At 37.4% G+C, this 27,512-nt stretch overlaps 1 protein-coding gene across 1 annotated transcript; it reads left to right on the top strand.

Annotated features, from left to right (window-relative positions):
- Positions 1 to 596: 596 nt before the first annotated feature.
- CD226 (CD226 molecule) lies at positions 597 to 27,384 on the top strand. The gene is given in 10 exon segments (XM_086875944.1): positions 597 to 872; positions 874 to 933; positions 9,281 to 9,499; positions 14,095 to 14,123; positions 15,250 to 15,593; positions 15,596 to 15,619; positions 22,990 to 23,104; positions 23,931 to 23,973; positions 25,090 to 25,114; positions 26,774 to 27,384. Coding segments are annotated over 10 exon segments (1,344 nt in total). The 3' UTR covers positions 26,983 to 27,384.
- Positions 27,385 to 27,512: the final 128 nt, after the last annotated feature.

Here is a 27,512-nt window from a genome sequence, read left to right as displayed (position 1 = left end):
TGAACCCTGAAGATGCCTTGCACATTGCTAGAGTTTCATTGGTAATGAAAACTTTATTCTGAGACTGATTTTGCAGGGAATTTAAACAATTTCTGATGCAACTGCACTGAGGCCTCCAATTTGGTGTTTCTCAGAATGTGAAAGTAAAAAGCACATGGTGTTTTTCATATTCCAAAAATGAAAATATCCTGTTGGGGGGCACTAGATGTGCAGAGATTGAATACAATCATGTCACAATGTAGTCACTGATGCCATGTTCTTTGAAAGGAACTATACAGTTCTTTTAATTATTGGCTTCCAGCTTTTTGGAAGCAAGGTTGCTTTCTTATTCCTAGTTAGAATCTTTTGGCTTTTTATCATACCACAGCAGACATAATCACAATTCACTAGTGGGGCTCAGAAAAATTTTAGCAGCTCAGTAACTTTCACAAATTAGAAGTAATAATAATTTGTAGGTCTTGAGTTTTTTTTCAGCAAATTTTTCTTTGCAGTGTTTTGCTTGTAGTGTGACCAATGTTTTTTCTGGGTTTCTCTATGAATTTAATTTTCAGTTATGTTAATACTGAAACCGAATTTCTGTGTGTGCTTTAGCCAACATGGAAGCATAGTTTGCAGATTCATCTGCAAAGCTTACTGAGAAAGTGAAACTGCAGTGCATATATGAAAGAAAAAAAAAAAAAAAAGCTGTGATAATCCAGACATCCTGGATGAAATTTAATGTAACTCATAATGAAAATACAGCTGTCTTGCATCCAATCTGTGGCATACATATCAAAGGCAAATACAATAGAAGGATTTATTTTAGAAGTAAGGACAAGTCCTTATACTTCATCAAAGGCAGTTTGGAAGATGATGGTCTCCACAATAACTAACTTTTTCTCCATTGTAACTAACCCAGGTGGAATTTTGAAAAAGGTAATAGAAATTACTCAGGTTATCAAATAATTCATTTTTTAAAAAAATTCAGATATATGCAAGACAGAAATCTATGCAAATTCAGGGAGCATCTGGAATTGCAACTTTTTATTTAAAATAAAACTTTTTTAAAAAAGGAGAAGGGTAGAAGGAGAGCTTTGCCCTTGCACTTTCTGTGTAGCTATCCACGTACTTTCCAAAAACTCTGCAATAACCTGACTACTCATCCCATTTCATTTCCCTTTCAGCCCTATGACTAAGAGGAGAAAGAAATCTTTTCTAGTAATTTTCCATGCATGCTTATTCAACATGGGTCAGCTGAAAACGGAAAGCTTAGAAGAATCATTATGTACATATGACAGAATAGTCTCCAAAAGATAAGCAGTTGGTCTTATTGTTTTGTTGATTTGTTAGTCTCAATGTAGAAAGATTATACTCCTCTTCCCCATTCTCTAGAGTGGAAATAGATGCCATTCAACATTTGATTGTATTTCCCAGCTAGAAAATAAAAGATCAAAAGGAAATTTCAGTTCCTAGCATTTGAAAGACAGGCAAAACCTCTCTTATTTGGTTCAATCCCACCTGACTTCCAGTACAAATCCCTTATCCACAATGGGTTCATTTTCTATGTAATTCTGAAAGTTAGATGCAGTAGAGATCTGGAAGCTCACTCAGTCCTTTTTCTGGCCAAGACAGCACTGATACCAGCTGTTTGTTCCTGGATGTCTCTGCTAGAGTTAATCTGAAATGATGCAAAGAAACAAGGCAGTCACCCTCCTGTGGGATGTTCCTCTTCAGTCCAACACCTGTATTAGGCAATCACCTTACAGATTTGAGTACCCTGTAAACCACACAAAAAGTGGATTTGGTACCTGAGGTAAGTTTTTTTAAATGATTCTGCAGGGTTCAGTATTCTCAGCATGTGGGATTTCTCTCTTGATTTGAGCACACTAAAAATGAGACCTTAATCAGCAGCAAACCCTTCATGTTTCAAGTATGTCTATTTAAATCAACTACAAAGGTAGATAATAACTTTGAATAGAAATTAATCCTTTTCCATTTAAAGAATCAAGATTTCTGAGAAAATCCTGTTCAACTCCTGGTAGATTTGTATAAGCATGATCTGATCTGAGGAGAATGAAGTGTGCCACCAGTAAAGATAAATATTGCAGCTTCAATCTACACTGCAAATTAAATATGTTATTAAAACCAGACTCTAGAGAATGTATTTATTTATGAAGTAGTCATAGTAGAATTGTTGTCAGTCAGGCTTTATCTTACTTTACCAGCACCTTTGTCACTACCAAGTATTTTAACTCCTGGATGACATGTTGCTGTGACTAAACAAACAATAAACTTCAAATTCACATCCATGTAGACAGTATTTTAGCTTTCTGCTGGCACCAGATACATATTTTTTCTTGTCTTCCAAACTGTAAAATTAGGACATTGATGTACATCTTCAAAGTGTTTGTTTTTTTTCTGCACCAGGGTAAGAGTAATAAGGAAGCTGAGTGTTAGTCTCATATTTTTCTGTATATGGATCTTGTTCTAAAAGATTAACACGAGAAATAATTTGGGTCATGGTACATTAAATGCTTTTTAAGGTATCTTTTTTTGATGGAACAAAGAAATCTGGCCAATGATCACTTTTTAGGTAATTAAACTTTTTTTCCAATTACAATGTGGGGTTTTTTGTTAGGATTTATAAGTTATTGATTCCGAACAGACATTACTTTTCTAAAATTAATTAATTAAATTAATTTATAAATTATATAAATTTATATAAATTAAATAAAATTAATTTATCTACAGTCCACCAGACAAATAAACAACTCACTCCAAAATCCATTTCTTCTTCTTCTTCTTCAGTTAATCAACAAAAATTTAATAGACTATTTTTTTCCTTGTGTTTTGCATGGTGTCTAATGCTTTGTAATTCATGCTTTTAGTTTTAAATATTGATTGTCTGAGCCAAAGTTGTGAAGTGTGTGCCTATGAAAGCATGCAACTTTGTGGACACATATATTCAAAATGAAACTTAAGCTTACTCTGTGAATTGGCACAGTGAAGTTAAGTAGGTATTATTAGGGGTTTTGTGTCAATCAAAATGGAAGCCTGGTTTATAATTTAAATCATGCCACCAATGCACTGAAAATTGTCAGGATTTATCTATAATGACCTGTTACTTTTGGACAGAGACATTCCTGCACCAGCTTTATCAGGTAACTATGCCATTGAGGAATCTGCAGTGCATATTTCAATGAAAGATGACAGCAGAATATAGATGTAGAATATATGATTGGCTTTCAAAATTTCCATTGAAAGGAAATAGCAGAAATAAATGGAAATAATGCCATATGGCATTATGCTCATGATGGAGATTTCTTAACTAGACTAAATGTGAAATGTTCTTCACATGTCAATCATATCTGCTGGCATTTACATAAATTTGAATAAAGTATCTTGGATTAATTTTAGCTGTCTTGCAAAACAATTAATGTTTCTGCACTCAATCTGTTCAAAGTTGCTCTGATGCTTCATTCCTGGTAATCAACAGAGGTTGTGAGTCTGATTCTGCTTTCCCATATTCTTTGTATAGTTTTTAAAAGTACAAATAAAAAGTGAGTAAATTTAGTGTGATTCTGATCTGCACAGTTTGAATCCTTGAATGCTGATGCTTAAATAAGTAAAGGAGTATCTAATGGTGACAGCAGTGTCACTAGATCCAGAAACTCAAGTGGTAACAAAGTCCTGACACTGCAAGATCAAGATGTTAAAAAAGGTTGGGGATCATGGCTTGATTTTCAAAGCAAAATCAGAATGAGAAGAAATAAATCAGGTATTTGAAAGACATTAAGCATGTTTTTCTTAGTATTTGACAATATCTCTTCCTTTCGACTAAAGGTATCTTTATAAAAATAATGTCTATGGTGGCTGCACTCTTTCATATGTGGTAAATATGCTATTGAGTGAATAAGAGATCACAACAGATTTATAATGTCTGTGTCAAAATAATGCTGGAGAAACTCTATTTAGGAGTCTTCTCATGGCACAGTCTATGGTCATAGAACAGCAATTCACCCCACTGTGGTCTGGGTGGTGTGAACACAGTACTTCTTCAATCAGGGACTTTCAAATCAATTATTTTTTCCTCAAAAAGTAAAGGAAAGAAAAAGATGGCCGAGCTGGCATATGGAACTGAGATCCTAGGAGACACAGGAGACTATAATTGTTATTACAGAGAACTTCTCTTGGTGTACTGTCCTCCTTGTTGGTAGATGGATGACCCTAGAATTGGTGTTAAATCATCACTTATATAAATTTTTGATGCAATCATTCTAGTAAGTGTTTTTTCTTTTTTGACTATATGTGGTCTTAACTTAGTCATGGAGATTTATGAGAATATATAATAAAAACCTTAGACATATATTGTTCCTTCTGCCATGAATTTTGGTTGAAGGTTTCCTATGGAATTTGTGAAATGGATGAGAGAGAACACTTGAAGACTGAAAATGTTATCCATGCTTTCTTTATGGCTAGTGGCTGAAACAGTTACTGAAACAGACTGACAGAACAGAAATAATATCCAGGATATTGTATCAGGAACTTCACATATCATGTAGCTACAGGATATTCTTACATGTGGATGCAGTGCTGAAATCCTACACCATAATTGCAAGGAACTTGAGAGTTTGTGCTGCCTCTTTTACACATGAATGTATGGGTAAGGAACACTCTGGTTATCCCACAGGAAGATACTTGCCAGCTGGGTGAATCTGAGGCTTCTTTTTCTTTTTTCTTCCTGCAGAGTGAGCATATATCCAACAGTTTTCAAAACTGAATTCAAGGGACTTTTTTTTTTATCCTCAATGTTCCCACATTTTATGAGTCACAAATCCTCCTGCACTAAGCAGACAAAACTCATACTTTCAGAGAAAAAATTCTTTGCGTATTTTCAAAGATACACTGATTATGTAAGAATAGTCAGTGTCTTTTTTCCATCATTCTTAATGAACAGTTTAAAAGTAATCTGTAGTTTCTTATGTACAATACTTAGGGATGTATATCTGAAGACTGATTTTAAGTTCAGTATAAAATGTGAGGATCAGAGATTGAAGTCATTATTAATAGAAGAAGCATTAGATTGGAGATGTCACACAGGAATTGCTGATCATTGAAAAGGTGTTAATTCATGCACTTGCTGACTGGAACAAAAGGTACTTGAAGCTGCAGCTGTTGAAACTTTAATTTCTAAAGGAAGAGTGAGAGAATGTGGTGCACTGGGACAGTCCATTGGACAGGGCTGTATGGAGTTGCATCTCTTACTTTTCATCCCAGGTGACCACTCAAAACATATTAAACAACTGAGACATTTCACCAATTGCCAGCCATGTATCTAACAGCAGCAAAGCAGCAGCAGGAATTCTTGCAATCCTTCTTTCTTTTGTTTTAAACTACTAACTTTTGCAAAGAAATGTATACAGAGAAAGGATTTGTGTATAGTCTTTATCACATCAAAAGGAAAAATTGAATGAGTTTATTTTATAAAGGTGTTGGAAGAGGTATTGGAAAATTCCTTTTTTCTTCGTATGATGTGCATTTCTGGTTTATTTGGGTATTTGTTAACCTTTGGCTGCTTGAGGTATGGATATATTTATTTAATTCATCCTTTTCCAGACCTGTCTTTAGTCCTTTGGTTCTTTTCTGGTCTGTTAAAGCCATCAGTACAAAAGTTACTCATCTGTTGTGGGATTTTTTAAAAGTATTAATAAAATATCAATTTACAGAAAAAGAATTTAAGGAGCTATTCTGGCCAGGAAGTTCAGGTTTTGTCATCTACATATCTGCCTTAAAATTCTTAGTCTGTTGTTTTTCAGTCATACTTGACTCCATCAAGCACTATAATGAAGGTGTATAAACAGAAAAGCTAAGACAAGGTCAACAAATATTGGGTTAAAAATACAATTTCCATTAATATCATTAATATCTGTACATCTAGAACTCAAGACTTCTCAAATCTGAAGTCTTGTTCCCAATCTGGAAAAATAAATTACTGATAATTTACATGCAAAATGTCTTCCAGGTCCAGGACTCTGTTGAATTTAACAGATATGTTTTAAGCTCCCTGTACAGACACTACACAAAACTTTCTTCCTATGTGATGATACATGATGTACCATTATTACTTGGTTAGAACTTTCTATTGTCATTGTCCATAATGACAATCTAACCATTTTCTGTCTTGCCCTTATTGAAAGTATGAAGAATTTCTTTGTCAGCTGCTGTTCAGTGCAATAATTTTCCCATTTCCAGACCACCGTATTAATGCCTCCTACACAACCACAAACTATCCTCTGACTCATGCTGTATTGAGAAGTACTGATAAGTTCATCTGGCTTCAAGTGCTTCACACATCCTTCCAAAACCACTTGGCCTTGTTAATAGTTAGCTCTCCAGGCTGCATTGCTTCAAAATGCAGTAGTCCCTGAGTTAAGAGTTTTAATGTTTTCATTGAAATGGAATAAGAATGTTGATTATTTCAAATTTAACAGAAGCAGAAATGATTGAACAATTTGTGAAGAGCTTTGTGATGCAGAACTCAATCAGCTAAAATTGGATGAGAAATCATAAAATGGATGATGAGCAAATTTACAATGCAAATTTAACTTAAAATATAAAGTATAATAAACATCATTAGAGAGATCATAAACTGATATTGATCGACTATGCACCATGCCTTTGCTACACATCTAGATAGAAAGTTGAATGTCTTCAGCAGTGAAGAACTATATGATATAAAAACTATTTAATTAAAAACTGGTCTTTATGGCAGAACAGTGTTGTATGTTTATTTACACTAAGAACAAATGCAGTTATAATTACCTGGAATATTTTTGTCCTGTGTTTGTATATTTGCCTTTTAAGAACTGTTTTAATAAGAATTTAACAAGAATCTTTTAACAAGAATTTCTATATATTTGGAAAACTGTTTATTTTCTCAGGAATTTTATTTCAGTTAGGTTTTAAAATAGTGTTAGTTTGACTTTGAAATTTCCATGCTATGCTCTGAGTAGAATGGGAAGAATATTATTTTGATGTAGTGACTTTTATATCCACAGTGTGAATTACTCAGATTTACAGAATTCGTTGGGGGTTTTTTGTTGGTTTTGGGGGCCTGGAGGTGTGGGGTCTCCCTTTATTTTTATTTTTTTTTCCTGTTTTTTAATTGGGAATTGTGGGGTTTGGGGTTTTGGCTTTGTTTTATAATTTGTGGGCAAATCGTTATTTCTTTCCATCAGTGACAGTGGACCATTTTTCTCAGGGGATATGTTTTGCTAGGAAGGCAGAGTAAGAATGGAAGTTCATTAATAGAGTATTTAAATGCCAGATGTACCATGAAGTACTCCCAGTTTTTAAATAGAGTGATCAACCTCTTCTGTGATAGCAGAGACAGAGCTTTTCTATTCCTGGCTAGTGTGATGATATCCATGCCACTCAGCACTTACTTCTATATTAATGCTCTTCTGCCTGCCAAAAGCAGCACGTTGCATAGCTTTTTTCAAGTCCCCATTCACCTGAAATAACTTGCTTTCTATTTATCTCTGTCTCAGTTTAGAATGTGATTCATAGGTCTACTGTGAAAAATTATCAGACTTTTAAAGCACACAGAAGCAAGAACTAATCCTGAGGGACCTGCATTCTTTGGCTCTTAGATGCTGAGCTCCCCAGAGCCAGAATTATCTCTGTATCTTACACGGTGTCAGCCACATTGTCAGCACCTAATTAGAAAGCAAGAGGATGGAGACAAGTGAAGATGCCTTTTTCACACTTCTGCTGTGATTACTGACCTGTTAAATGCTGCTTTTCTTACTTTTTATCTCTTATGATGAACTAAAGATTGGATGCCCCCTCAGTATAAAACACTAAAAGGAAAGAAACTAAACCAGCCCTGTTGGGAGTACAAGTGATATCTTCTCTTCCCTTCTGAAGGTAAATCTTAGATCAAAAGGAGTTATTGAATTGTGGGAAATTCAGGCTGGAAGAGACATTCCAAATTCATCTCACCCACCTCTGCCTTCTGAGGCAGGAGAAGCATATCCTTAACGCGTTTCAGAAATTCCCATGTTGGAAATGCATGCATAAAACTCTCATGAGGTCATAATACACCACATAACCAGCCTTAAAAGGAGATTTTTTCCCCCCATTATATCTAACCTAGATATCACTTGGTTAATATTGACTTTAATAATTGTAGTCCTCTAAAGAGAAAGAAAATGTCATGTTGCCAGCTTTTATCCTTAATTTTTTCGCCCAGAGAAGTTGTGGATATCCTATCTCTGAAAACATTCAACGTCAGGCTGGATGGAACTCTGAGCAACTCAGTTCAGTGGAAGTTGTCTCTGCCTCCTGCAAGGGGGTTGGAATTAAACCATCGTTAAGGTCCCTTCCTACCCAAGACATTTATGATTCTGTGCTTCTGGGATACCTCTGCACTAAACAAACACAGTCCTTTCAACTTTTCTTCTCAGTTCTTGATTCTAGATTAAATCAGTTCTTGTTCTCATCTGAATTTTCTCCCATTTGTGTAAAACATTATTTTAGTAAGATAAATAATATGAAGTCATATTCCACCTTAGATCTTACCATTGCTAAAGGAAGCAGAAAAGCCTCCTTTATCTTGTATATAACTCTCTGTTGACATACCTGAGAAAATTTGTCTTTTGGAAACAGACAATGTGATAACATTTTCAATTTTATTTGGCTAGCAGTCAGAGAATCCAGATCCTTTTATTCATCTCTGGAGAGTTGTTTTTACTTCTTTTTTACTCTTTTCCTCCTTTTAATTCTTACCATTTTGAATGTTCAGTTAGTTACTAAGAATAATGATGCTATTAGGTACTCTTGGTTACTTTTTTTGCATTGGAATGTACTATGTTAAGGAAAAAATTGTAATATGCAGTACCCATATGAGGACTGCTGTGCTTTCACCAAAGTAAGATAAAATTAAAAGGCATGTTTTATATGTTCTGTATGAACACTGCTTCGAGGAGCACATGTCAGATGGCTACTATAGCTATTACCTGACCTTCATCTGTTTTGTGATAGTTTGGGGAGGACCCTCACATCTTGTCTGTTCATCTGCTGACACATCCTGCAGTCTGGGAAGATTTGCTGTTTGCCAGGGTAGATTTTAGGGAGCTGCAGTGAGACTGCTGAGGCTTGCTGTGCTGCTTTCTCACATGTACCCCAAAGATGAGTCCAGGAGAGACCTGGAGCACATCAGGCACAACTGCATGGTGCTAGAGGCGGTGGCAAGGACAGAGGCAGCTCAGGTAGTGTCTTCCTCTTGATTCTGCTGAAGAAAGGAAAAAGTCTTGGGAAGAGGAGGAAATTCCATGGGCCAGGATGGAGTTGCATGGCTGGTGCCAACAGCAAGTTGCCTTTTATCACCATGGGCTCTTTTATTGGTCAAGGAATGCTAGAAAGAGACAGGATCCACGTGAGCACAGAGAAGAAAAGCGTCCTTGACAACAGAGTGGTGAGCGGAGCTGCAACAGGAAAGCGAGATGACTATCCACATGTGAGTGAGGAAAGGGACTGGGCTGACAAGCAAAAGATGTGCAAATATATGGACAGGAAACACCCTGAAAACAAGAAAACAGGGCACAAGGGTGGCCATTTCAATTATGCCTACACACATACGGAAATGCTAAGGGGGCACAAGTGGAATCTAATTTTGTTTTTGAGGGCAAGTATTCTGCTAAAGTTCACTTTCAATAAAGAATGGAATTATCTCTACTATCAAACATAACTGCAGGGACCCCCAGTAGTTAAACCCAGATCCAAGAGTTTTGTAACTTTGTTTTTCGTTTCCCACATTGTAAATGTGATAGATGAAATTTTGAGATAATGGAATTTGGAAATCATCACAGGATACAATTGCATAGGAAAATAGAAAGTCTACAGTGACATCTGTAAATATTCACAATTGAGGAGATAGCTTTGTCTAGGACAGACAGAATAATATTTTGTTTGGGGAAATCCAACTTGTGGAATGAACAGAGGCAGATGAAAAACAGGATAAAAGGAATTACAGATTCAGATAGTTAAACCTTACTCTAAAGGAATTCATCAACAGGCGATTACTATTTAAGGTCTGAAATGTTCCTATCTGCAAAAGCTTCTTCTGCTGCATATATTTCTAATGATGAACTTTTCTTCCAGCTGGCCTATAAGACAGGAATATAATTTATAGCTTAATAAGGACAAAAAGAAATGGGAAGAAAATGTTTGGTAAAACATACTGATGATATATTGATTTCTTCTGTTTTCCTACCTGGTACCAAGCTGCATAACAAACTTATTAAGAAACAAATTAGGTATTTACTTCTTCTCCACTATCTTTTCAGCCCATAAAACAATCCATTCAAAGGACCTGAGAAACAAGACAGCAAATTCCCCATAGTGTATCCTCATGCTATACTCCTGGGTGTTATATGACTTCTGGGGCTGGGCAGCTTGGTTTGTACCCTATCCATTGCCTTGGCACCCATGGCTTTCACTCTTGAGAAACACTGGTTCCAATAGTCATCCTCAGAGTCCAGCCTGATTTTCCACAGCCCTTCCCTTCCCCTGTCCCCTCTTGTTTTCTTCTCTGTGGTTTCAGCTGTGATATCCCCTGCTCTGCCTGTTGTTCACCCCTGAAGAGCCGTGTGGAAGGTGTGAGTAGCTGGGCACAAATGCACACACACACACACACAGAGGCAAGCTGTGAGATGCAGTGTCTCAGCACAGCATCCCTCTCCCTTTTTCCACTGTGAGATGGCACAGGTCATCAACAGCAGGTGAAGGCTGAGCACAGTATCCTGTGTTACTCCTGTCTGCTCATTGAATTCCTATTGCTGGTACAATTCTCTTCATCCTGAACCAATGAAAGGTAAGTCTTAAATCTTGCCTTAGTGCATTATATTCTTTTAACTGATGACTTTTCCAGCAACCAAATTCTCCTTGCTGGAAGTTCATGAGTGTTTATAACTGAAGAAAGAATGATTTTCTCATCCTTATTAGAACTGTACTCTTTCTCTCTCCTTCTCTCTGACTTCTCCCTTTTCTTGCACTCTAGGCAACTACAGTTCAGCTTACAACAGGAAAAAAACCCAAAGAGTAATAGAATATATACAAACAAGCTGGAATTGGTAGGTGAATTACAGTTGTGAGCTAAATGTTTAGTGTATAATGCAGAATTAATAACTTGTACATACACTTACCCAATTTTTCACCATATAATTTATTATATATTTAATGGGATATTTTAAGGGTATAGGAGTATAAATACTTTCATTTTAACTTTCATGGTCTGAAAAGCTGCTATTAGTAAAATGCAATTTTAAACCCAGTGAAAGTTTGTCTTCCTAAAATTTTAAGCGTCCTTTTCATGTGCAATTATTTTATTTTTTTTTTGTTACTGATTATTACAAGCAGAGGAAGAAAACTGTATTTTTTGTGTGAAGATTCAGTAAACCAAGTGGGACCTGAGAACCTGTCTCTGCTGTAGAGCTGAGTTAGCTAGACAGTTTTGAAAAGTTTGCTATGGTCATTAGTTATTTCTGATAGAGAGCATTATTTTCTAAGGGAATAAACACAATCTCTGAAGAAAGAGTATCAACTAAAACTATTGGAAGCCAAAAGAACAAAAAAAACCACACACAAAAAAAGCCCCAAAATACCCCAAAACAAAACTCCAAACCAAACTAAAATGAAGTGACATGAAAAAAAAGGAAAAAGTCTGAAAATCTCTACCAATGAATGTGGACCAACCTTTCACATAAGAGTTATTTTGAATTCTGAGTGCTTGAAGCAAGGACAGGAGGGGATGGGGGGAAAATGATATCATTATTTTATTATTCCTTCAAAAGATTTTTTCAACTTTAACTATTTCACTGCTTCAGAATTTTAGTTTAGTTGCTTGATATTTTAAATCCTGGAGAGTTCATTTACACACTTTTATACCTCTATATTCCTGATATTTGTTTTCCAAGAAAAAATATTGAAAGATTATATATTTTAAAAATATTTCAATGAAACCTTGCATTTTTTTTCTCTTTTAAATACCTAATATCAGATAGACATAGGTACAGCTGCAAAATGTGATGAGATAACATGCAGCCAGAAGAGGCTGGTGGAGGATAACAGGCATATGAGCACTTCCTTACTAAGGAGAGTCCTGTGGACCTACCCTGAGTGCTGTCACCTCCTTCTTTCTGTTCAGGAGGCAAGACGATGTGACCATGGGCAGAGCAGACAGCAGCAGCAGTGTCTGGCATGAGCAGCAGGAAGGCAGAGCCTATTTTGATCAGATGCAAGGATAAATTTTTATTTAGCACTTCTGCAATGTTCACACATGGCGTGTCACCTTGAGCTGTGCGTGTGCAGGGGTGAAGGTGTGTGGGTGTGCTTTTCTCCCCGTAGAAGGGTTTCTCGGAGAGGGAGGTTTTCATCCCACACGTACCAGGCTGAAAGCAAAGAAACTGTGTTTGGAAAAGTGCTAAATAAAGTAAATGATTGAACAGAGGAGAAGGAGGATGAAAGAACTATGCTGATGCTGCTGTCAAAATAAAATGGGACAATTGCTTAAAACAAAAGCCTGGAATACTTTAGTGTACTTAGAAGATTTAATTAGAACTACGTAGGCCTGATTTGCTACTGTTTGTGCCTTATATAATCATATAAATTGTTCAAGGTACCGTATTGTAATAAGGGGAGATACTTACATTATTCATCAAGAGTGAAAATACATTAATGTTGCTGTAGACTTTGAAATAAAATATATATGCAAACAAGCAAAGAAACAAATGAAAAATCATGACGTCTGTGTTTGAAAATGGTTTTGATATAATGCAGAGAAGCCAAGAATCTCCAAATTGTTTCTATTTTAATTTGGCTGTTTGTACCTTGTTCTCACTATTAACATAACATTTATTATTTGTAAACATGCAGATTATACAGTTATATCAATATTTCTACATGGAAATTCTTCACTGAATATTCAAGGCAACCTCAGCTTTGTAATGTACCTGCTATAGTATACTATGATGTTGTAATATTATATGTTATCAAGTAACTGGGATATATTGTTTGGCAAATATAACACAAAAGTTAACTAATAAATTTTAAGACAGAAGGCATTTTCATCTGTTTGGTGGAAAACGTTTTATCCCTTTGTTCCCATTTATCCATATGTGTAATGTACAATTTCCTAACAAATATATGGCAAAGCAGCAGGGAAGAAGGCTGGCTGCTATAAGGTCCTGTCATTTGGGTCAGGTGGAAGTGCTCTGGAAGGTGGTAGGTAGCATCATCATAGACAAAATTCCCTATCAAGCATGTTTACATAGGAGAAACATTTGGAGTTCAGGGTGGCATTGCAATGAAACAATTAGGACAGCAAGGATGTACCCAGGAGAAGATGGGGAGATATCAACTCATTTGCAGGCAATGTGAGGAGCAGTTGGGCTTGCTCATAGTGGAAAACCAGAGCAAAGACTTCACAATGAAGAGCAAAACTTCTTTGGCAAGAATATGTGGTTTACTATAAAGCAGGCTGGAAATGTTGCTGGAAGTTAGTGGTGTAAGGAAAGGATCTGACCTCTAAGAATATGATGCTCCAGAGAGAGGATAGGTTTTATCCCTCTTTCCTAGCAGATCTGAATGAATCTACAGATCTGTATATGAAAGGTATATATATATAAAAAATTTACCTGATTTAATGTAATGAATTTTGAGGGTTTGCACTTCAGAAAACCTGTTTTGTAAATGTAGAATCCCATCATAGCAGTCATTCAGTCTAATTTGAATAATACTTAGATGTCTATGAGTAAATTCTTGCTGGAATTTGCATGATAACTTAAATGATTATCCAGCCTTGGCACTCAACTTCAGTAGACTTCAGTCAATTTCAGTAGAAATTTAGCTGTCTTTGGTGAGCTGTGTAAGGAGTTAATTAGCTTCACTGTGTTGTACCTTCTGTTTGGTTTAGTGAAATTATCTCTCTTCTTTCCTTGCTCGTCATTAACTTTCACTCTCCTTGATTGCAGTCTACATGGATCTTCAAGTTCTTCATTAATTATTTTAGGTAAACTCATTAGACACTGTTCCTTTTGTCTTTCTAAATTTCAGTGTTTTAATGATACTTCTGTTCTCCAAAGGTAGAGGGAAAGTAATTTTTCTGTGCTTTATTCCATTCATAAAAAATTGCAGGCTAGACTTTTTCACTCTCTGCTTCACAGAGACTGAGAGACTCTGAAGTTACAGACTCCCACAATGGAGTCTCCATCCTGTCAACATGAATGGAATCACTTATTCCTAGGTAGCCTACTTGCCTTCCTGTTGTTGCCACAGATAGAGACAAACACATCAAAAATATATTGTAATGACTTTTTCACTTAAAAACATCTAATTAAAAAAAAATCTCATTGAAGAATTTGAAAGATGGATGCTTTTACAGTGTAAGAAAAGCAGAGTGATCGTTAATCTTTTCCACAGTTAAATTTTTCAGCAAGATGACAGTGCTCAACCTAGCTTATGAGATACAGGCATTACAAAGCTGACTATAGAAATCAAGTGGTTCTGAATGTCAGAGAAGTTGACAATCTTTCTATTGCAGACTTTTAAACATTTATTTTCTTAAGCAGTAAATAGTAAATTATATTACTAAAAAAAATAACTCACAGCAAAGTGATTGCAGTCAAAATTATTTAAAATATATCTATGTTTTCTATGTGGTTGAAGCCTTGAATTTGTCTGGAACTCTTCTTGCATACCACAGACAGACTATCATACTGATTTTTCCCAAGTAAAGTGCATGAATGGATAAGATTTATTTAAAATTTATGTGGTGTGAGTTTTGTGAATGGGAGAATTGGAGTTCTTAGGCTGAAATGTCTTTAAAAATAATTTACTAAAGCATGTCCTGAGGGTCACATCAAACCATTTTCTCATTATAACTAGTGTGAGAGAAGAACAAGATTACATCAAGTTTAATTAGATTGGCCCTATAGTTTATGCTGCTGAGTATTTGCTGAAACTGTTAATAGAACATTCATATACTCAAAGTTTACAGAAATAGACTTCTTGCAATGTCATCACAGATTCACAGTTCCATAAAGACTGTTTTGTCTAAAGGTGTACAAAAATATAGTCATAGATAGGTATAAATTGTATTTTTCAGTATTTCAAATGATTTCAGCATCTTTCTGCTGTAAATCAATTTCATTAATATTTGTTGTACTGGAATTGTGGATACCAAACTTCTCTTGAATGAATTTTAAGCAGTTTTTGCTGGGTTTTGCATTTTTCAGATTTCAGACCAGATGCTTTTGAAGTGCCTGAGAAACAAAATAATCCCATGTTTACAAAGCCAGGAGGAAATGTTGTTTTTACTCATCCTTATAGAATTGGAGATTCAGTGGAGTGAGCGATGAGGGAGAGGATTAAAGCAGATTGGGTAGATACGGTCATTCCGTGCAACTCATCAGGAAAGCAAAGCTTTGGTTCAGATTTGGAAGAATGTACACCAGTGGTTTACTCTGATCAGGAAAGCTCCAGGACTGTCTTTCAAAACATTACAGCCTCTGACTTTGCGATGTACTTCTGTGCAGCTGCTGGGAGAAACAAAACCATATAATGAGTTTTACTGTAGCTGGTAAGGAAAGGAGGAAATGGTAAATGCTTTCAAAATAGAACCTTCTGAGGCACTAGCACTTTTACACAAATAAAATACCTCTTCAGTAACGAGTGAGGATTTATTTAAATACCACATTCCAATTAGCATCACGTAAAAGATAGCAAAGTTAACAATAAATCTTGTTTTCTCAAAAATAAATTGGGTTTAAGCTTGTCTGATCTCATTACAGGACTTTAGACCTTCTTTGTGAGAAACTGGTTTGATACTATCACAGAATGGAATAGAATCATGGAGTTATTTAGACTGGGAAAGACCTCCAGGATCATAAAGCTCAGCTTTTGATTGGGCATCACCTTGTCGGCTGTGTTGCTGAAGGACACAAAATTATTCACACTACCACTCTCAGTGGTATTCTTTATTCTCTGACTCCAGTACTTATAGATTCTCAACAATGACCAGGGATTGGATAATTAAGTTACCACCTTCCCAAGCACACTGGTCATGCAAAATGTCCATCAAAAGACATTTCTTAGAAGGAATGTGATAAACAACTTATGTCTACAGGACTTTCATGGGAAAGTGACTAAAACTATGAAAACATTATCAGAAGGTTTAATTTTCAGGGCAACGAACAGAATCACTCCTGTTGTTTCTTGAACACTTCCAAGGACAGTGGCTTCATTACCTAGCTGGGCAGAGTCATTCAATGCCTGACCACCTCTTCCTGATGTCCAGCCAGAACATCCCCTGGTGAAGCTTGAGGGAGTCTCCTGTCCTGTCACTGGATGCCTGGGAAAAGAGCCCAACCCCCACCTGGCTCACACCTTTTCAGGTGGTTGTAGAGAGTGACAAGGTCTCCTCTGATCCTCCTTTTCTCCAGGCTGAACAGTCAGCTGTTCCTCATGTGGCTTATGAGACAGAGATGCTTTGGAAAGGGAGTGACGGCCTGAGATTGCAAGAAGATGTGGTCATTCTCCCAAAAAAGGCACAAGGAGAATTCCCCATCAGCACATTGTACTTTAAGGGCTTTGGAGATGACACCTGTCCTCCAACAGGTGTCATCATCTTTGCCTCAAAGGCAAAGAGCACATTCACTGTAGTATTTGTAACGTGGAAATTCATAAACTGGGCTCCACCTTATTCAGGTGAGGGGTTTCTCATGGAGAGCTGGGAAGATCTCTAGGTTTTGCTGTTACTATTGTCACAGTTTGCTTATAATGGGAGCAACATGTCCCGACACATAGACACTTGAAATCTCTCAAACTGTGGGTTCAGTTCCACCTTTACCTCCATTTTCTGTTATGACTCAGAAAAAAAACCCAAAAAAAACCCCCAGCTTGGTTTTGCTTCTTCTCTGTGGAATGCATTTTGAAGACCTAATCCTGGCACCACCCCCGACCTTCTTCTGTTGCAGCATTCAGTCCAGCTTTCATTGCTCTGCCCTTGTTCCTGGTGACACATGGTACAATAGTGCTCAGCAGTGTTGTGGAATGGTGTAAAACTCCAGAATATGTTTAAACTGTGATATGGTTAATTGAGAAATGGAGAATGCACCTGGGAAAAGAACACGATGACCTGTTTTACCTTGAATACTTGGGCACAAAAACCCGTGAAAATGAGCAGAATATGATAAAAATACAGGAAACAGGACAAAAAGTCCTCACCTCTGACGATTTTAAACATTCAAATTTCAAAATCCTGACAATATTAATATAAGCAAGCATGTCTTAATTTTGGAGCAATAGAAAGATTTCCTTCTTACTCCCAAGTGCAGTGTTTCTAACGCCAAAATAAAAGCATTTTGTTGCAAAAAATGCAGTAACCTTCAGAATGATCAATTCTACCTGTACAAAATATTTCTTCTACAAAAGAAGATAGTTTAGTCTCCATGCTTCTTTTGCTCCTGAAACAAATTGAATTTATGATTTCTAGTCCTAGCAATGGCAGCATAGTTGTGGCTGTTTACTGGAGGAAAAAAAAAAAGAAAACATTGAGGAATATGAAGTACAGTATGACTCAGAAAAGACTCCACTGTATCCCTTTTAAGCACTCGCCCCTTATTATTAAGTGCATTTTGTTGAGTTTTCATTAATTTCAAACAAAGTGAAATATCAAGGATTTCTTGTTATTTCTCTTCAACATTTGTCATTTTTCATAACACACAATTAATATTTCTGGTGTGATATGGAAAAACAGTAGGTGGAGAGAAGCAGCGGGGCAGGCATCAGCTCCCACTTCACCCTGTGGCACAGCCAGTGAAGTCTCTCACAAGCTCATGAGTGACTTTGCTTGATCCAACAGTTGTGGCTAGAATAAACAAAACTGCTGCCAGAAACTTGCTGCACTATTTTTTTTTGGTGTATGTTCTACCAGTTCAGTCATGTCACTCTCTTTGGCTCAGATTTTCTACCAAACTCTTCCAACGCTTTAAGCCTGTTGGTGTGATTCTGCATGGGTGAAGCGATTCTTCTCGCCTTGCCCAGTTCCAGAGTTATTTTGAAATACTGAGCCTAGAAGGTGGGAGGAGAGGAGGAGAACTGCTGTTTAGGTTTTGGGTTGAGAGAGTAAGAAAAAAATATAAGAATCCCTCCCTTTTTTTTTTTTTTTTTTTTAAGCTGTTGCTGGGAGGACCTCAAGAACTTTTGAAGAGGAGTAATCTTAGGTGACAGGCTGTATTAAGAGCACAGGATTATTTTCAGAAGAGGTTACAGTCCAAAAACTGCTCATTCTGAGAGGTGGTATGGTAGAAAGAAGCAGCTTGCTTCTTGTCTAGAGGTAAATGTATTTTTGTAAAGAAAAACAGCATGGAATTCCTGTCAAGAAAAAAGGGAGAGAGGAAAGAATAGATATTCCTTCATCCAAGCATCATGAAATCAGTCCTTATAGTTGTACCAGTAAAAGTCAGCATGATGCATTTAATGTTTTTGAATGCTAGTGAAAATGAAACCATGGGATTAAATCAGTATCACTAAGTTTATCCACTCTATCCCACTACATATTTTGAGTGCTGTTTTCCAAAAAAAGGAATTTATAGGTTGATATTCCACAAATATCTTTTGACCTCAAAACCTGGAACATATAAAGCAATGTATTTGTAAAGTAGCATAGTTCTTGTTGGACAACTCTTACAGAAATAGCCAAATATTACATAATTATGCATATTCAAAAGATTTGGGATTAATTTCTGGTGTGTTCTTCACCATATCTCTCCTTCTAAAAATTCTGTCAATATGGAGATCAGTCATGACACCAGATTCCACAACTGAACCCATTTTCTGTGCTTCTCTTACCATGCTGTTTTCTTTAAGACAGTCTTTGAAGAAAGGAAGCAGAATTGCAATCCACAGATTGTTTTGGTGGATAATTGGGAAAGAATGGGACATGTCATATGAAAAGACTGAAAAATAAGCAGATCTGAAAAAAAAGTACTTATTCCCTCTTGAAGGCACAGACGTTTTTAGAGATTTAATTTTTTTTTTTTTCATTGCTTTTGCAGAAAGAAGGGTAGCAAGTTCTCTTAGGCAAAGTAAAACACATTTTTGTGTGGTCCCACTAGATCTGAAAAACAGGTTAGTGGTTGTATTCACATGCACATTTAAGGAGTCAGAGCTGCATTACAGTTCTACAAGGTCTCTCACCAGCTGTGTTGCCCTCCTCTGGACACATTCAAATACCTCCACCTACTTCTAAATTAGTGGGCCCCAGAAGTGCACACGGTGCTCAGGGTGAGGCCATGGCTGGAGACAGCAGGATAATCTTCATTAGCATCCAGATGAAAAGTAGGGAAGTACTTGTATAGTCACTGGGGGTTATCATACATTTCCTGAGAGCTGGAAGGAGACAACAGTGCTTCTGGGCCATGGGAAGCAGACAGAAAATAAGAACTGCAGTAAGGGGTTGAGGAGAGCCAGGACAGGAGTAAAATTATCTTCCTTCTTCCTTCATGAGGTCATTCAGCATGAACACAAGGTATCAAACCATCTCTGGTTCTCTACTCAACCAACCATCTTTCCCTGGGCTTGATGGGAAGTCATGCTGGATTTCTGCCTTTCAGCTACGGGGTAAATTATTTCAGTGATACCCAGTTAGGACACCATACAAGCCAGTCCAACAAGGTATGTGACGAAATACATGAAGGTCTTGACAGATCAATTCAAATCTCTTGCTAAGACACCTCTCTGGCTCATCCGTGCTTCCTCCTCAAAACCAAAGTCAGTGCACTGAAGGTTGAAAAGTGTCCCTCAAAAAAACTTTCCCAAACTAGCAGAGAAATACTAATACTTAACAGAAATTGTACTGATGCCAAAAATATACTTAATAACCTCCTGTCAGCATAACACCTTTGTTGAGAACATAAGAACTAAAGAGACATATGACAAGTCTCTGACATGTTTCTGCAAAATCTTGACTGGGATGTTAAAGTCAGTAATTACAAAAGGTTTTGTATAGTTAAAGAAAACAAATGCCTAAGGGAGGTTTTGCTCACTTCAAATGAGAAAAGGCACATGGGCTTTCAGTTGTTGTTAGTTAAAAGAAAAAGAATCTAATGATTTTTCTCATCCATATTTAACTGACACCTGATAATCTCGGTTTTCAAACTCATTAACTCAGAGATTATTATCTTGACCTGATAAAATTGTAGGTGAATCTTCAGGAAAAGAAAAATGAAGTCTGGAGCAGTTAAACTGAAGGGTGGGGATGCTGTTGAAATCTGCATCTCTGTCCGGATTCACCCGTCCTTGATGACAATCAAATAAAAGATTTAAATTTTTTTTCCCTTGTTACTTACAGGATTTTTTTTTGTATTTCTGTTAAGTACTCAGTGACACAGACATTGACTTTCTCTGGTGGGTAGCATAACAGCTGGTAAAAAAAGACATTATAATTTTTCCTGAATTTGGAGGTAAGTATATACACCATCCTGTCATTTAAAGTACACAGCAGCTGAAAACATTCTGCAGTAGAGTGATTTCATATGAAGTTGTAACACAGAAGGTGTTGGTTTTTGTTATCAGGTGGCCTTCTCTATAGTGTCACACACCTTCACCAGTGTAAACTTCTGAGAGAATTTTCTTTCTTTTTTCTTTCTAGTAAAATAGCACTGCATTCAATTATAATACTCTTCTGTAATCAGTATTTTTTTTCTATTATCCTTTCCAATGAACATATTAATGCTAAAGAGGCGTACCTGAGCAAGTCTCATGTGGCACTCAGGACAGCCAGATAAGAAGAAGTGAACCTTTTTGATCCTGGAGAGGAAAGGCACCTGGTGATGGCTCAGCAGCTGGTTAGCAGGGATTACTTTCATTAGTGACAGTGGTTGCTTTCCTTTGCCTGTGAACTAAGCACATACCTTTCTTGTCTACCCCAATGGAAGCACTTTGGGGCAGCTCTCTTTTCATTGTAGAGTGAGCAGGACATGAAAGAGGGAGTACACCTGAAGACAGATTTTAACTCCCATTCACCAATGAATAGCTGAGAACTTGAGCTGTGGATTACCTGTGTGGCTTTGATAATATTACCTCTGTTCTTACCTCCAATGCTTTTCACCTAAAAAATAAGTATTACCTCACCACAGACTTGAGCACTATAAGAATTAATTGGCTTATACCTTGAAGCCATTTTCTTGTCTGTCTCTACCTTCAGTTATTATAGGTTGCTCTTTAGTTTCATTTGAAGATATGACTCCATTCCAAAGAAATCAATACATTTCAAACAAAGTTACTATAAATTTAACTTTTCATGACTAGCTTGCAGTTTTCAAGGAAAGCCTTTTTGCTTAGGCTGGAACAAATGGGGCAGGTTTCCTGACATCCATCATGAATGTACATACAATATTAGGTGATTAAAAAAAGGGAGTGATAATGGGAGAATTTTTTGTGATTTTTTTTTTCTTTTTGTTAAAAACAGAACAGATTTATTTTTGAATTAGAGTAGAAAATAACTGATATCATTGTGTGCAGTACTGGAGAGGAAATCTCTTGAGCATTGAGATGATCTTCCTGGTACTCTGAAAAATAACTTGCTGCCCATGGAAATATTAAATGTTGGTATCTCCTATAGGACAACCTTTACAACCACAGAACCACAAGGTCAGGATGGAAGGGACCACAATGAATTATTTGGTTCAACCTCCCTGCTCAAGCAGAGTCATCCTGGAGCACATGGCACAGGATTGTGTCCAGATGGTTCTTGAATATCTCCAGTGAGGGAGACTCCACACCCTCTCTGAGCAATCTGTCCTGGTGCTTGCACCCCCACAATAAAGATGTTCTTCCTCATATTCAGGTGGATCTTCCTGTGCATCAGTTTCTGCCTCTTGTCCTATTGTTTAGCACCACTGAGAAAAGCCTGGATTCATTAATCTCTTTGGCACCCTGCCTTCAGATGCTTATGGACTTACAGGTTGGACTTGATGATCTCAAAGGTTTTTCCCAACCTAGCTGATTCTGTGATTCCATTACATTGATGATGTCTCCTCTCAGTCACCTCTTCTTGAGGCTGAACAGGCCCAGCTCCCTCTGCCTTTCCTCATAAAAGAGACTCTCCAGCCCCTTCATCACCTTTGTTGCCCTGTGCTGGAGCCATCCCAGGAGCTCCATGTCTCTCTTGCCCTGAAGAGCCCAGAACTGGACACAGCACTCCAAATCTGGCCTCAAAAATCAGGGCTGAGTAGTGGGGCAGGATCACCTCCCTCGACCTGCTGGCAAAGCTCTTCCTAATGCAGCCCAGGATCCTACTGGTCTTTTTGGCCACAAGGTCACTCTGCCAGCTCATGGACAGCTTGGGGGGGAAACCACCAGGACCCCCATATCCTTCTCTGCAGAGATACTTCCCAGCAGATCAGCCCCAGCCTGTGCTGGTGTGTTGTGTTATTTCTCTCCAGGTTCAGGAGGACCCTGTATTTGATCTTGTTGAATTTCAGGTTCTCTACCCATCTCTCCAACCCATCGAGGTCCTTCAGACAGCCCTCTGAGGTATTGGCCTCTCCTCACAGCTTTGTGTTAGCCAAGAAGATTCATTTAAGTGTACTGAGAACTTTTATTAACCATGTATTGAGTCACTTAAGTATGGACTGCTTTCTCACCAGGGGACAGAAAGAGATAGAAATGGATTATATAAAGCATAGCTATTTTTTTTTATACCGCTGTGATGTGTTTACTCACCTTTGGTCATGCCAGTCACAACTTAGTTAAGAGCTGGTTCAGCATAATAAAGGCTTTTTAGAAATGAGGGAATTGCTGTAAAGTCTGAATATCAAGCATGAGCTGTCATGGAATAATGTCTTTATATAATCATTGATCTTGCAGCTTAGTTTGTCATAAAAAGTTCATGCTGATTTATTTTTTTACAGAATATCAATTGTATTTATTGCAATCATATTTTAGCAACTTGGGACCACAAGTGGTTTATTACCTACATAGCTGAAGGGATTTCAGCTGCTCTATTGGTATTAGATTTCCTACTGATCTTCTGCATTACCACTGCTTATCACAAAAAACAGTAACAAAGTAACAAATCAATTTGCATAATATACTGAAGCAGGTAAGGATGGATGTGTTAACAGCTCATCCTACTATCCCCCTCAGAAGGGAAGAAAAAAAAGAAGTATATGTAAAAAATGGAATTTTCTCACTAAATTTTAAACTCGGAAAAACCTATCAGTTCTACAGCCTATGAAAAAGTGACATTTTCTGTATGTTTTCCCTTTTTTTCACATTGGGAAAACAAATTACTTACTTAACTTCATTTTGTCAGCTAAATGCTTACAGTGGTATTAGCTGAAACAACATATTAAGGGTGATTTGTCAGCAGTAACATCAAGCTAGGCACTGCTATTCCTTTTTTGTGCACAGAGGACAGGTGATATCTTGAAGTTTTCTACATCTGCTAGCATTTTTTGTCCTCTGTTTTTATGTTCCATATTTACAGCTGGATCCAAAGTAATAGCTTAAGCCATTATCTAAGTTTGCTGTATTCCCTGCCAAAAATCTTTAGTGGTCTAATCGAGAATCTCTCTTCTTCCAAAGAAAGAAATAGTGAGCAGAAAATATATTCCTTCCCCTACCACAATATATGAGGCTGTTGGGATTTTGGGCAGCATATCAGTATTTCCCCAAATCAAAGGGCCTTTTCAGGCTTTCATGACACAGTGCTAATCTCATGCATGTTGCAGTTGGCAAATCTACCTGGATTTTTATTGTATTTATTGGTTTCAGTGGGAAAGCAAGCAATATCAATATTATATTTGAATTAGGTATTTTAGACTATACTATCATGTATGCTGCAGTTTTCTCCACTATGTTTCTGACTAAATAAATGTCTTCAGAAAGAAGAGGATTACAGAGGTGTTATCAAAAGCTTTGTACTCTGCTCAGATCTGGGTAAGATCACCTGTTGAGATGAAGCTTACTCATGGTTTGTACTGTATATTTATTAAGACCTTTCTCTTCTGTGTCTGCTTTTTATATCCCCTGAATCTCACAGTCTATCTTAAACTGACAGGAAAAACTGAAGATTTTAAAATATAATTATTACCATTCATTAGTTTTTTTATGAATATCCTTTAATGTTTTACAGCTACATTTAGAGACTCTACTCTGTTCCATGTTATTAACAAATTACATCTTTCAGTTTGATAGCCTTTTTATTATTTGTATCTTTGTTAATGTCTTTTTTTCCTGAAGTCATCACTTGTAAAACTGAGACAAAAATTTGCATTCTATACTATTATTATATTCTATTCATACTCTTTATCTTATCCGTTTTTTCCAGATCAACTTCACTACAATTCTTTAGGACAGGTGTTTCAGTGCATCTCCTATTTTTTTAAATTTTTTTTTCTTTTTTTTCGTATTGTAATAGTCCATGTTTTGGAACACTGAGGGTTACTTTTTCCCTCCTTAATAATCCTATTCAAGCCCTAAAGTTTAGAAGTGGAAAGACAGGAGACAATTTCACTGCTACTGTCTTGTCTCTTCACACCATTAATTGGAGGTCTGTTTAGGGAAATGCGTGCTTCACGGTGGATGTGAGACTCTGGCTTTCTACTTATCACCTCTCAGATCTCACTCCTTATGATCCAGTGATAAGCTCCACTGTCAATATTTCCTTATAAAGCTCATTTCTCTCTTTCTGACTGTTGGGTCACTGTTTGCACCAGGATGAAGCTCTTTTTATAGACTGGCCTTAGGCTAGGGACCACCCTTTTGCTTCAGAAACCACCTTTCCTCCATACCAGTTCACCCAGGTACTGTAACATTAAATTGTCTGAATGAAATGACTAATTCTTACCATAGTCAATAGCTTCAGAATAATTAATGTTTTAAGATGGGTGTAGGAGAGACTGCGCCAGTTATCTGAAGAGTGTGTGTGAGGGGAAGGGGGCATTTCACTGGTGTTTTACCAGGGGCCAGATGTGAGACTGCTGGGAAACACACTGTCATGAGGTGACTTTACCTTTAAGGTGGTTGTGAGAGCTAAGGAAGTTGAAGTTGCTGGGGACTGAAAGGAGTCCCTTCTCCTGACCAATTATTGGTCATTACTGGGGATTGACAGCATTTTAACCATTGAAAAGGGAGATCAACTTGTGAACCCTACCTTAAGATGTAAAGTCAGGGCACTTAGGCTCTCTTTGTTTTCTGGCTGTGAAGGGTGGTGGAGCTCCAGGCCTCCCGTTCCCTGCCCAGGCCATGCGGCCGGGCAGGGCCAGGGCCGGGCCCAGCGGCTCCCGGCTGGGAGATGGGGGGGCCTGGGGAAGGTTTTCCGCGGGCTCTGGCCGGGCCAGGCCAGGCTGATCTCTGGCTCGGCTGCAGTTTTTTGCTGTGACTAAATTTACTAGAGACTGCCGAGTGAAGAAGGAGAGAGGCTCTGGACCTGCAGCGGGCTGGGGTGGCGACCACACACTCCAGAGCAGCCATGAGGAATTTTCTATCGCAGACAGCTCCAGCTCCTGCACCGGCAAAGGTCACAGAGCCATCTACAAAGTCTGGGCAATATTTTAAACTTTTCATTTCCCAGATGAGACTTGCAGATTAATCTTTTTTATCCAGAAAAGGGAAAAAGAGAGTGATCAACATGAAAAGAGACTTTATATAAACTACCAGTGACAAGAAAGAAAAGAAGCTTCAGGAAAGGTAGAGAATCAAGAAGATGCTTTAATTAAGATGAAATATTTTTCTGTTAAAGCTATGGAGATGGACAATGAAGTCCTGAAAGAACTCCTTTAATTCATGACCATATATAGGGAGGAATAGAGTGTTCAAAGTGAAAATTTCGAGTAAAAAGTAGAGTGACTGTGATATAGTGAAGTGCTGGAAACAGTGAAGCGAAAATTTGAAGCCTTGGGGGGCAATGCGAAAAACTGTTTTCTGGTGAAGCTCACAGAGACAGATGAAGAAGACTTTTGCTTTTGAATAACTCATCCTTAAAATGCCATCCCTAGACTCATGGCCCATACACACCTCAGAGTGATGAGGTGAGTGAACTCTGATAACAGCAGTTCTGGGCAGCTGACATCAGGGCAATGGAAAACTATAACAAAAATAGTTTTCTTGTGAGAAACTCCATAAATTAACAGGAAGAAACTTCTGTTTCTCTACAAAGACTGGTGAAAAGACTGTAGCAGGAATTGGGACTGTTTTAACCATCAAAGTTCCAAAGTTTTTGTCTCTGTTGTCATGTGAACAAGGGAATAGTGGGTAGATAGGGGATGAAAAGGTTTTTCTGGAAGTTTATTCTGGTGTTCTTATTATTGTAGTTTGTCAATAAACTTTCTTTATTCCTTTTAAGTTTTATGCCTGTTTTGCTCTTGTTCTAATCCATATCTCACAGCAAGAAATAAGTAATTTTTTTGTTAGTTACTGGTTTAAAACCACGACACACACTCAAGCTGCAACTTCTTTTTTTCATATGACTTGAATCTGAAATGTATTCACAGAAAACAAGAAGACAAACCCCCATTTTATTGATGGTTTCATACTTCCCAATAATAAATCAGCACCTGAAGAAAAAATTTTCTGCTTTTGCAAAGTGGTAGCTGCTTCGAGAAAAGTCCTTCAACTTTTTATTTTTTATTTTTTTTTTTTTTTTTCCTTTTAATGTTCTTCTAGCCTTCTTCTAACGGTTATGGAAGATCCAATTTTCATGGCTTGCACAGCAGAGAAAGAAGAGGAGAAGAATCACCACTCTGGCAGATAGAGGAGATTTATGTCAACCGCAAAAACATCTCACACAAACATAAGACCATTAGGTTCTTTCTTAAGAATGAAGTAATCAAAGCACAAACCTTTTATTTGCATCACAGACTTTATTTTCTCTGTGCTGGCAAGGTCAAACTGGCTGTGCTGGGCACAGCCTGGGCTGCTTTGGCAGGACAGTGACATGACCTCGGCTGTGTTGGTGCTGTATTGCAACCTTCAGAGCTACCCTATCCCTTAATTCATATGTAGAATTCAATTGTCTTTCTGCACTTGAAACACTTTTACCTAGTAGGTGGACTCCTAAGTATCAGTTTTAGAACAACTCTAATATGCAGAATGGAACCACATATTATTACAGAAAGTAAATTTGGTCTGAGAAATCTATGTGTATGGGAAGCCTGTGTGACAGGGTGAGAAAGAAAATGTGTTTGATGTTGTCTATGTTCATGATTCTTGCATGTCAAATTGAGAGCTCTATAGAATAATAAATACCCATGATTTTCCACACAGGAGGTGTTATTTTGCTGCTGGGCAAACAGTGCTATTCAGCTGACAAAAGCAAGTGTATCAGGGCTTCTTGAACCTAGATTTAAAAGATGAACAGCAGCTTGGTATCTGACAGCTTTGTGGTTTTACAGGCTTCTTGCCACTTGCCACAGTAATTTTAGTGTTTTCTTTTTGGAGATGCAATTGAAGTGTAGCCCCTGCTC

This window comes from Cyanistes caeruleus, chromosome 1, assembly GCF_971803275.1.
Source record: "Cyanistes caeruleus chromosome 1, bCyaCae1.hap1.1, whole genome shotgun sequence".
Taxonomy (NCBI): domain Eukaryota; kingdom Metazoa; phylum Chordata; class Aves; order Passeriformes; family Paridae; genus Cyanistes; species Cyanistes caeruleus.
This window is presented reverse-complemented; position numbering and strand designations above follow the sequence as displayed.